The 12,866-nt window shown below is 36.7% G+C and overlaps 1 protein-coding gene and 1 long non-coding RNA gene across 6 annotated transcripts in view; one reads left to right on the forward strand and one right to left on the reverse strand.

Annotated features, from left to right (window-relative positions):
* Positions 1-12,866, reverse strand: part of LOC137490042 (uncharacterized) — an 846,477-nt gene that overhangs the window by 219,087 nt on the left and 614,524 nt on the right. The window lies entirely within an intron of this gene.
* sh2b1 (SH2B adaptor protein 1) overlaps positions 2,361-12,866 on the forward strand; it is a 35,001-nt gene continuing 24,495 nt past the window's right edge. For 2 of the 5 annotated variants that reach the window (XM_005163818.6, XM_017354352.4), the window contains exons 1-4: positions 2,361-2,714; positions 2,981-3,024; positions 4,587-6,592; positions 10,775-10,876. In XM_005163818.6, coding sequence (XP_005163875.1) covers positions 4,949-6,592; positions 10,775-10,876 — 1,746 coding nt within the window. In that variant the 5' untranslated portion in view covers positions 2,361-2,714; positions 2,981-3,024; positions 4,587-4,948. Of the gene's footprint in view, positions 2,715-2,980; positions 3,025-4,586; positions 6,593-10,774; positions 10,877-12,866 lie in introns of those variants that run through there. The other 3 variants (XM_017354353.4, XM_073941532.1, NM_001110455.1) reach the window with 2 other exon arrangements.

The following is a 12,866-nucleotide window of genomic DNA, read 5'->3' on the forward strand; positions in this document are numbered from 1 at the left end:
CTTGTGAACACAAACCGCAAAACCAGTCCTAGGTTGCTGTGGTTTATTTAAATATCCAAAAAATACATTTTATGAGTTAAAATTGTCATTTTTTATTTTATTTTATGCCAATGTTCATTACAATATCAAATAAAGATCATGTTTCCATGAAGACATTTGTAAATATCCTATTATAAATATATCAAAACTTAATTTTTGATTAGTAATAAATATTGCTAAGCAATTCACTTAAAATGCTAAGTGCAATTTTCTCCATATTTTAATTATTTTAACCCTCATATTATACTGTAAGAAAATCAAAACTTAATTTTTTATTAGTATTTTATAGTGCTAAGGACTTTATTTAGACAGTTAAATGCAAGTTTTACAATATTTATTTTTTAAACCCTCATATTATTCCGTAAAAATATCAAAACTTTATTCTTAATTATAGTAATATATATTGTGAAGCACTTTACTTACACACCGAAGTGCAATTTTCTTAATACCTTATTTATTAACCCTCGTATTATACTGTAAATATATCAAAACGTAATGCTTGATTAGTAATATATATTGCTAAGCACTTCATTTAGACGCCCAAGTGATGTTTTCTCAATATTTACATTGATTAACGCTCATATTATACTGCAAATATAACAAAACTTGAAGTTTGATTATTAATATACATTGCTCAGCAATTCGTTTAGACTCCATTTTTTAAATTTTGTAAATATTTTAACCCTCATATTATACTGTAATTATATCAAAACTTAATGCTTGATTAGTATTATACATTGCTAAGCACTTCGTTTAGACGACCCAAATGCAATTTTCTCAATAACACTTTTTTATTATCATATTATGCTGTAAACATATCAAAACATAATTTATGATTAGTAATAAATGTTGCTAAGCACTTCATTTACATGCCAAATTGCAATTTTTTCAATATTGTAATTTATTAACGCTCGTATTTTACTGTAAATATATCAAAACTTAATTTGTATTAGTATTTTACAGTGCTAAGCACTTCATTTATACAGCTAAAGACAATTTTCTCAATGTTTTAATTATTTTTACCCTAATATTATACTGTAAATCTATAAAAACTTACTGTTTAATTAGTAATATACATTGCTAAGCACTTCATTTAGACAGCTAAAGGCAATTTTCTTGATATAAAATTTTTAAAACCTCAAATTATACTGTAAATATATCTAATCTTAATTTCTAATTATTAATATATATTGCTAAGCATTTGATTTAAACTCCCAAGTGCAATTTCCTCAATATTTTAATTATTTTAACTTCCATATTATACTGTAAATATATCAAAACTTACATTTGGATAAGTAATATAAATTGCAAGATCACACTTCATTTAGAAGCCCACATGCAATTTTTTTCAATATTTTAATTTAACGCTCACATTATTGTAAGTATATCAAAACTTAATGTTTGATTAGTAATATACTGTGTGTGTGTGTGTGTGTGTGTGTGTGTGTGTATATATATATATATATATATATATATATATATATATATATATATATATATATATATATTTTTTTTTTAATATATATATTATATATATATATATATATATATATATATATATATATATATATATATATATTGCTTAACACTTCTTTTAGAAAGCTAAAGGGGATTTTTGTCAATGTTTAATTATTTTAACACTCATATTATACTGTGAATAAATCCAAACTTAATGTTTGATTAGTAATATACGTTGACAAGCAATTAATTTAGACAGCTAAAGGCAAATTACTCATAATAAACTGTAAATATATCAAAACTCAATGCTTTGATTAGTAATATATTGCTAAGCACTTCATTTAGACTCCAGTGCAATTTTCCCAATATTTAAATTATTTTAACCATCATATTATACTGTAAACATATCAAAACTTAATTTTTGATTAGTAATATACTTGCTAAGCACTTCGTTTAGACATTTAAAGGCACATTTTCTTAAAATTTACATTTTTTTGGTCTAAATAGTTGTAGCTTGGCCAAATCTGGAACCATACATCAAAGAAAAGCTTATGTATTCAGCTCTCATATAGTCTAATAATCCCAATTTCCAAAAATATGAAGTCCATTTTGTAGTGCATGATCCCATTTATCATATCCTCATCTCTTACTGAAATAATCAAGCAGCTATCTGAAGTTCAATGTGTTACAACCTCTATATATGACTCAACCATGAGTCTGAGCAATGTCCCTGCTTTACTTTTTCATACAACTGTCCAATGTGGCTCCTCCTAAATTTGCACATCCCTCTCCCTCAGTGTTTTTTCCCATTGAAAATCCCCCTTCTCCAACACTCCCTGTCCCCCCAACCTACACCCTCTCCCACTATATCGCGAGAGACTGGTTGGGACAGCAGGCAGAGAAATATTCATATACCTGCAACAAGAGCAGTCGCAAAGCCCTTATAAATAAATAGATACGATACGATTCATCAATAAGTTTAGCATCAACAGGGGACAGCTAGACGAAGAGGAATGAATATTATTGTAAACATTGGCAGACACACTGCCTGCCTAGCAATACAGCCAGCTAGCTGACCAGCAGCTCAAACTTGATAATTTAATAGCAGTGCTGTGTTATCTTGTTAGCACCAGGCTAGCTCAAAAATACGTTTGCACGGAAACCTTTTTGGATTTCACTAAGGCCAACGAACAAATCGCGTCATATGTGCACAAAAGGTGAGTTAATGCGACATTGTTTTCCCCGTTGCGAAAAGATCGTTAGCATAACTAGCCAGTGTTTTCATGCGCTAAAGTTAGCAGGCTAGCCCGAGTTAGCTCGGTGTGTTGACATTATCAGCGTGAGAGCGTGTTTTGACAATTAAACTTATGTCAGACAGCTAGCCTAGTGAAGTGTGTTTAGCATTGTGTGATTTTTCTATTAAACCTCTATTAGTTGTAAATACCACCGACTGGCATTTAAGCGTGGTGTGTTTTCTTTACAGCGAACAACTGCGCCGGCCTCGAGTTACACCGTGGCCTGAAAATGGTGAGTTATCGCAGGGGCTCGTGAGCATCATTTCTGCATCATGTAAATAGTCTTAACAGTTTTCAATTCGGGGTTTAGGTTTGAATTCGTCTTTAAATGTTCACAGATGCTCCGTTTGTTGGCTGTAGGTGGTTCTGTAATAAAAATAAATGAGATATTAGCGCTCAGCACGTTCTTCGGATATCAGGTGGAGGATTGAGGCTCACAGCTCGAAAGCAAAACAACGCATCCTTCTACTTCCTTCAGGCATGACACATAGCTTGTAAATGTCACATTTTCGTAGCTGGAAGATCATCCAAAGTTTGTGCTCAGGTTGATAATAGTCAGAGTTGATCAAATGCCTTTTAGAGATTGTAAAATGTCCTTAATTTTCAAACCCTCATACTATGCTGTAAACATATAGGAAACTTTTGTTACATGTAAAAAAAACAAAATGCAGGCAAAACGTCACATTTAACAGCATGTATGTTATTTTTAATTTTAAATATGCATTGGAAATGAAAATATAGTTGTTTAGAGAAAAAAATATATATTTCTCGCTTTCATGATGTTTGCAACCCTACATGATTTTTTTTAGAGATGTCCTGATCAGGTTTTTTTTGTCCTCAAGTCTGTCATTTGATTTTGAGTATCTACCGATACCCGAGCAGATACTTCAATAATACATACAAAAAGAGAAAAGAAGAGCGAAAAAACAGATCCAGGATATTTCTTATGTTTTATTTAATTCACCTTATTTTAACATTCAACAACTCTGTTAACAAACAGAGCACTTCTGTGAAATAGCTTGAACAATTAGGTAATAAATAGTATTAAATCTTCACTTTTGGACTTCAGTGCAACAGTAATTATAATTTAAAAATCTAATATAAAAACAAATAGCACCTCAACTTAAAATACCCGACAGGCAATCCCAAGTTTACATACGTCACAGTTTGCTATGGCAATGTTGTCATCATCAACTTTATAATACCTCCAGATCGCAGACATACTCACTCTTTCCGCTTCATGCTGCTTTTGTGTTCTTTGCCGTCATTTGACCATTCATTTGTCATTTAACCAATAGCCTCTTTGCAACAAAGTGATGTGTTAAAAAATAATTATATATATATATATATATATATATATATATATATATATATTCCAGTCCTGGTCGGGAGGTTGTGTCTGATTCTGATCAGAGTCTGAACTTGTGTGATCAGGCCCAATTTCCTATCACGTGATCGTATCTGGACATCCTTAATTTTTATGTTGTATTGTGGAGCACAAACGGCAAAAAGCCTGTGTCTATATCCACATTCATTGCGTCTTTTTTTCACACTAGGAAAGTTGTCATCTATCTCCTCAAAAAGATTTGTAACATCATTAGAATGAGTAAAATGTCAGAATAAAAAAATGGGTGACCTAGCTATGATATTGTGTTTAAGAAAATAAAAATATTTGCTTTGAAATAGTTTGTTTCATTTAGATGGTATAGTTATTATTTTTAGATAAAAATGATGGCAATGTTATATCAGTTTTTAAAATCCATATCTAAAAATTTCTCTTTACTTCTTTTTTAGGTCACAAATCCCAAGCGTAGGATCCTCTCCGAACCGTAAACCAGAGACCACCTGAAAACTACCATCATCAGCTTAGCCTGCTGCTCCTGACATCTTTTAGTTTTGCTCCTACATACACACATTATTGTGTATAGAATGTGAAGTACTTTAGACGAATACAGAGCCAAGTCTTTTTCTTTAAATGGGGGAAGACGATTCCTGGCCATTTTTATCAGGCCACATATTTTTGGTCAGGTTTTCAGAATTGGAGTCTATCATAAAACCGTAGCCTGATGAACAGATTGCGTGCCCCCCATACACACCTAATCGCAGCCATCCTGACGTCTTTGATGATCGGTTGGTCTGAGATTGATTAGTCAGTCATGAACGGCTCCTTATTAACTCCACCGAGTCCACGGGCTGCGGCTAATTCATCTCCCCTTCCGCCATCCCCTTCTCCATCGCCCTCTCCTCCGTCTCCATCGCTGTTGCCCTTGTCCACCAGACCTCCGCCTTTGCCTCCTCCGACTCCTGTAGGTCAACCCTTGTCTTCGTTATCCGACACACCCACACCATCGCCATCTCCCTGCCTCAGCTGGACCGAGTTCTGTGAGCTCCATGCCCGGGTAGCCGCCGGGGATTTTGCTCGACATTTCCGGGCCTTCCTTCAGGAGAACCCAAATTACTCCCCTGATTCGGCAGCTCTTTTTTGCCGTCGCTTTACAGACAGATTTGTTCGGCATTTTGAGAGCGAGCTTGAAGTAACTGGTATCAGTAGGGAAGGTACGGTGAATTGGGTCGCCCAATCGGATGTTACCTCGTTAGAGGAGGATGCAGCATCTCCGTCTTTGCTAACGGCGGAATCCGCAGCAGCCTCATGCCCACCTATTCACACACGGGCCACTCCCAAACCTATCCTGACCCAGGAAAGCCGTGGTACAGAACGATTCCAGAACTCTGGAGGCTTTCAGGACTCGTACGCTCACGCGCAGATTCTCCCACCGTCCTCCTCGTCGTCTTGCTCGTCCTCTATGGGTGGAAATAACGGGCGCAGAGAGGAGAGGGGAATGGCCCTCAAACACAATCCTTCAGGATATAAAGACCTAGAGGAAGAGGAAGATAGCTGGGCAGGACCTGTAACTCTGGAGGAGGTAGAGACCGACATCATAGGTAGGGACAATGAGGGCGAGGATTTAGAAAGAGCCGACCTCACCCTCAATCCCTCCAGTGCACCAGCAAACTCGAAAGGCAACGGGACGCCTATTGGAGGTCACTCCAAGAACAAGTTAAAGAAGCGTTTCTCTTTGCGCAGTGTGGGACGGAGTGTCAGGGGTAGTGTGAGGGGCATCTTGCATTGGCGCAGCTCCTCCAGCGACTCCCCGCAGAACTGCAGCAACTCCAGCCCTCTTCCCTCCAGCTACAGCTACACTACTGGCCTGCAGGATGGCAAGAGGAACTCCGGCTCGCAAGGGGTTCCCTCTTCTCTCCCGGTGTCTCTCTCTCTTCCCCTTTCCCTTCCTCACTCCTCGTCCTCTTCACTGCCCCCTTCATCCTCCAGCAGCGCCACTTCTCTTTCGCTCTCTGAGGCCCGCGACTGGCGAAGGAGCAACGGAGATGGCGAGAAGGAGAAATGGAGTCACCGGTTGGAAAAACTACGACTGTCTCGCTCTCCTCCGCCAAATCTGTCCAGCGCAGCTCCTCCATCTTCGGTTTTATCCCCTTCATCGCTCCCACCAAGCAGCATCAACGCCTCCAGGAAGATGGGCAGGCTGGTGCGGGAGGGAGGAGTGACCGTGTGCTCATCTTCGGATGAGTTCGCCAGCACTCACGGGTTCCCAGGCTTTTCCTTTGGACTGCTGCATCACGGCGCAGACAGCTCTGTGTCTGGACATCCCACAGCCATAGGTGGCGCTGTGGGTGGACGGGGTACGCGTTGGCACAAGTGCCGTCTAGTTCTGAAAGAACGAGATAAGGATGGAGGGGATGGAGGGTTGGAATATTTCCTGGAGTTTTACATCCCGCCGAAGGTTGGTGAAACTTTTTGGCCTCTACATGTAAAATATATACATTTAACCACTTAAACTCTGCGTGCCCGGTACAAGGGGCAAAATTACATCATCGGGAGAATAACAATAGATTTAAGAGGTCTATCTGCATCAATAAAACCATATGGCCTACTGAGTGAAAGCTTAGAATGTGTATTTTCAACTGATATACATCACTTTGATATTTGTTGTACTGTAACAAAGTTATTAACACTTAATTTAGACTCGATGTATAGTATCTCAACCCTCCCGATTATGTACTTTGTTCAGTATGCATATTTTTCACATCGCTAATATTAGACACACAATGGCAAGTAATACATCAAATTAAAGCTCCCATTCCCAATAATAAGGATCCATTGTTATTTTTATTGATTTACAATCACATATCCAACAGTCTTCGAATGAATCATAAAGTATGAACTCGTTTTTTGTAAACATACAAGGGAAATTATTGATCATTTACTCCGTGAGCTGCCGGAGCTAGCACAGATAGCCAAACAAGCTACATCATCTTTTACCTTAGGTTGTCCTCTGCAAAATGAGTCCATTTTCAGTGTTTTCTGAGGAAGTGTGCATCAGTAAACCCCTGCTGTGTCTTGTAAGTGCGAAACGCAACAAAATAGGGTCATGATATTCCAAAATTCGGGAAAATATGGTAGCTTGATGGATTACATATCACTGGAAAGGTGAGATTATCATCTTTACGCTGATGTATCGCGAACCTTGATCAGCCAATCAGTGACTGAGATATCGCATGACAAACAGGAAGAGAGGTTTGCAAAACAGAATGTGTAAAAGTCACAGATCAGAAGCAAAAACGTTGTGATTTCCTACCCTTCGGTTGAACTGACATAATTAATGCATACTACATGATAAAAACAAAATTCTTTTTTCTAGTGTCTCCTGACAAATGCTGGTAACAATCAAAGCAATCTGCAGTTTGATGGAGCTTACAGAGTTATACACTTTCTAAATCAGGCTTTAGGACAAAAAAAACTAAAAGCGGTTTGTGTTGAGGTGGTTCATCATAGGACAGACAACATACATAATGATATTTATCACTTTCAGCAGTTCTTTTTGTAATTTCAAAGGGTTTTCTGTTAAATGACAATGAGATATTGCATTTATTATAATGTATGATGGTATGGGGAGACTTCAAAAATAGTTAGGCGGAAATAAAAATAAATGGCATTTTTCCTCCTTGCAGTTGGAATAGAATTATTCTCATATAAATTATTATAAAGAAAAAAGGTGTTTGCTGACACCTGCTGGAAAGAAATAAAACTGTTTCCAGGGTGCTGCAACTCTCCAATACTGATTTCCACATTTCCAAACTTCAATTTATAAAAAAAGCGCCTTTTTTGTGTGTTTATTATAACACAGACAATATATACAACAATTGTTTTCAATTTCAACTCTATTGTATGAAATTTCAAAGGGTTTCCTTTCAAATGATACCAAACCTTTGTATTTACACCACTGCATGTGGGTATGGGAAGCTTTTTAATTCGGAAGGCCAAATTCAGGCGGAATTACCCCAAATAGCCCCAGAGCTTAACTAGTTAAGTTTTACATACAGTCGAAGTCAAAATTATTTACCTGAGTTATTATAATTAATTTGTTTTTCAATTTCTGCAAAATAGAAAGATTTTTTTCAACACATTTCTAAACAATAGTTTTAATAACTGTTTTAATAACTGATTTCTTTTATCTTTGCCATGGTGAGAGTACATAATATATTACTAGATATTTATTTATCATTTCTAGATATAGTTTTTAGCTTTAAGTGCAATTTAAAGGCTTCACTATGTTAATAAGGTTATTTTGGCAAGTTTGGGTAATTAGACAAATCATTGTATAATGAAGGTTTGTTCTGTCGACAATCAAAAATATTGCTTAAAGGGGTGGTCCACAGTGTATTTTTTTAAAGGCTTGGTTGTGTTTATAAGATGCCAAGCAACGTGTGCTCACGCTGCACTTGTAGAAATACTTTTTTTTTTTCATATATCTTGCTTTGATTATATATAGCTTCTCTGCTAACATGAGAATGACTGTCAGATTTCCTAGTTCCTGAAAGGTCCGCCCTTAAGAGACTCTGATTGGTCAGCTAACATAATGTGCTGTGATTCGCGGATTGACTCAATGTCACCAGGACAAACAACAGAGTAAACATTGACAGTGAGAGTAGCTGTTGGCAGCGTTGGCTGCCTAAATCAGACAGAAAAAAATAAGAGCACACAGCTAAACCTCGCGCCTGCACTAAATCAAACCTGACAAGTGTCTTTAATATATATTCAATTCAATTCAGCTTTATTTGTATAGCGCTTTTACAATGTAGATTTTGTCAAAGCAGCTTCACATAGTAGTAGATAGTAAATCGTAGTCAATTGAAACCGTTTCGGGTTATAAGCATGTGTCAGTAATATGAAACGTTCACTTATCTTTTGCGAGTTTGTTATTTGAGATGTAGAATGCCGGGTAAGCGGCCGTATAGAGAGACACTGCAGAGCTGCTGAAGATTGTGAGTGTTTACATCAGTTTGACTGATAAATATGAATTTGTAGCTAAATTGTTAGCGGTGCCAAACAGCATTTCCCATTGTTTACGTCTTTGTCCTCACTACAACATACCATTAATGCTAGAAACTGTGCATGTAATAGACCAATTTTAACAAATAAAAACACGTACAGGTTGTGGCTCACAATCCACAGCTTCGTCTGTTGGAGGAATTTTTAGCCGAATCCAGCACCGAACTGAGAGAGATTCTGAAAGCTCACTTTTGTCAAATGCAAGCTATATCTTTTTTTATAGTTCTCTGGAACATAATTAACATTAGACTGTAATCACTTCTCTCTTTGTGTCGTGTCCTTTGGAAGCCCAAATACAGAAACAGAACAAGCTCTGTAGAAAAAGCAGCTCTAGCCACGCCCCTTCACAGGGTGTGTGCGTGTGGTGAATGCACGTAACCGGAAGCCCTTGTGATCTCACTTGCTTGGATGTATTTTTGTAGTCCCCAAACTTCGTTCGCTGAAGGCTTTGCTAAGCTAACTCTGTAAAAACCAATGTCTCCCTTTGCATTGAACTTTGAGCGTATTACATTCAGAGATGTTGTTTATGTTCGCACAGCTACATTACACATCAACTACTACAGTTTAAAATATGATATCGTAGATTCGTAGGGTGTTTTTATTTTTTTGGTAATGTGTTTTATTTTGTTTGAAAGAAGTCTTTTATGATCACCTGTTGATATTTGTTTTTCACGGAAATTCATATATTTTTTTAAAAGAGCAACAATCCACTTGTTAAGCGTGACATCACACAAATTAGCTTCCAGATCTAAGTGCTTTATCAAACTATATAGGGAGACTCAACAAATGGAAATAATAAACCTTTATAAAGCCATGTATTGCTTTCGAAAATCACGATTGCAATGTAAATATCTTTGCTTAATATCAGATGGCCAGAAAGTGATTTTTTTTTTTTATTGTTAAAGTCTTGGTGTTTAAGGTGCAGCAAATCTCGAGACTGTTGTGTACACCATGATTGTATGTAAAATTCACTTTAATGTGCGATAGGACTAAAAACTGGTCATACATGAATATTTTCTCAATTCAGATGAGTAGCAGCTTGGACCCGGAAACAGTATTAAATACTTTCACAGATTGTAAAATTTAACTTTTATTTAAAATAATTGCTTCAATCATTTATGTTTTAATATATTTTAAAATGGTGAAAACAATTAACAAAAGTCTTTTTTAAGTTTCAGTTGCTCAGGAAATATTTATTATTATTATTATCTAGGGCTGGGTGATTTGGCCTAAAATCTAAATCTAGATTAGTTGAACATTTTAACTCAATTACGATTAATGAATAATTATGTTATTTATTTATTTTATTTTTTTGCCCTCTCCGCGCCACCCACACTTGTCAATGCTACCAAGCTGACCAATCACAGAGCAGAAAAATCCTGCCTAAAAATCCTTCTGGCCACATACTTTTAAACAGTAGCTTGTGTATGACAAATATTCCTATTGTTGTTATTATTAGTATAACTACAATTGATTATAAATTAAATAAATATAATAAAAAAGCTTAATTTAAGTTAAATGTAAAATCTAAAAAATGTAATATTAATTATTTTTCTTTATTGTGTAAATACAGTCCTCCAAGCCCAGACTGACTGTCCCATGCTGCTCTATTGTTGACGTGAGGAGCACTACAGCCATTGAGGTGCCAGACAAGGAGAACACCTTCCTTCTACAGGTACATCTGCATGCCTTTATTTTGAAGATTAAAGCAATAGGTCTCCCAAAGACACCAATTTACTCACCCTCAAGTGGTTCCAAAGCTTTTCTGTTAAACACAAAAGAAGATATTTTGAAGAAAGCTGAAAACCTGTGACTACTAACATCCATAGCAGAAAAAACAATTACTATGGAAGTCAATGGCTACATGTTTCTGACTTTTCAAATTTATGTTTAACAGAAGAAACAAAGTCAAGTGAGTAAAAGATTAACAATGTTTACAGTTTTGGGCAAACTATTCCTTTATGCTGATGTATTTATAATACAATGTAACTTAGGCCCCATTTACACTAATACGTTTTAGTTTTAAAACAGCGTTTTGCAATGAAAACGATCCACGTCCACACTGGCGTTTCATCTAGCGTTTCTGAACAGCTCTCCGTCCACACTACACTGTTGAAAGCGCACATCATGTGACCACACACACTCAGCGTATGCGCGCGCATGAGCTCCAGGCAGTCAGCGGGAGCTCTGCGGGCACCACCCCAGATGAAAAAAGCGCTGGTTGGACGGTTCACCAAGGATCTTAAGCTGGATTTTGTCTCTCTATAGTTGTTAAATGTGATATTTAATTCATCTTGTCTCTATCTAACGACTCTTTGGTCTTTTGAATATATTACTAGTTCGCAAAGATAAGTTAATATATTAATATAACCACATACACTGATTCTGCACATTTGACTGATTGCTTGCTTTTATTTTCTATATTGTATAAACTTGTTGTACGTTATACTTTTATTATGGCCATTATTGATTATTAAAACTGATATATATGCTCTGTTGTGTTATAAAAATGCATGCAGTGAAGATGACCGTCATATAAATATGTCAGATAAAACATGATGCCTCAACATTTAGTGTCTATTAACTTAATATCACAATGAATATAGGCAGTTCCTCATATCATGTTTTAATTTATCGTTAAGATAGTGAAACAACGTAGCCAGGGTGATGTGAATGAGGTCAGAAACTACACTGTAAAACTACACTAAACATGAATTTGTTTTCCATATCAAACTTGCGAAGTCTGAACTTAAGGAAAGAATTCAAGACTAAACTTTGTGCATTTAATATTGAGGGCAAAGCCCCAATCAGATTTTTTTAAATGTCTCTGTTTTTAGATGTCTCCATTTTCTCCCATTCACACTGACATGGAGCAGCAGTGTTAAAATGAAAATGGCCTCTTCAGCGTTTCCAAAATGCTTAGTTTTCAACACTCGAAAACTCCTGGGTAGAGTGGACGGAGGGCGTTACGTAGCAAAACCATATGCATTTTAAAACGAAAACATATTTGTGTAAACGGGGCCTTAATCTAAACTTACTATGCAATTATTTTACCACTGTGACCTGCAACATCACATGTTTTAACACAAACTTGACGTCATAAATAAAATTCACTATGGAGATTGGACAAAGTTTGTAAAACATCTGTATTTGTTAGACCGATGAATTCAAAATAAACAGATTATGTTTATAATAAAGTAAAAAAAAAACATTAAATGTCATTTGTAGCACATGGAACTGTTTCGGTGGTCAGTCCCAATGTCTCCTGCTCCTCCCCATGCTGGGAGACGGCAGCAGGCAGACCTTTTCATCGCCGCTTCTAACCATCCCAGCACCTTGGGGCAGACGAACAGGTTTCTCCTCTGCTCAGTGAACTCCCAAACACTCGCTCTTCCTCTAGGCAGCGATGGCATCCAGACAATGTGTTTCTCCTTCTCCCGGGTTTCGGCACCACTGTAATAATGTTAATGGCTACCTGGCCGCCGGGAAGGAGGAGGAGCAGAACCGAAGCACTTTAAAATTATTTAATAGCTAATTAAACAAAACAAACGCATGGGAGCTCGTCACGAGATTTCTGTAAAACTGAAAGCAACAGTCACATAATATGTCCGGGCCCGGTCCTCTCTCATCTAGCACTAGCGTCTCTCCTTTTAACTTCCAGGGCT

The sequence above is a fragment of the Danio rerio genome, chromosome 3 (assembly GCF_049306965.1).
Source record: "Danio rerio strain Tuebingen ecotype United States chromosome 3, GRCz12tu, whole genome shotgun sequence".
In the NCBI taxonomy this organism is placed as follows: domain Eukaryota; kingdom Metazoa; phylum Chordata; class Actinopteri; order Cypriniformes; family Danionidae; genus Danio; species Danio rerio.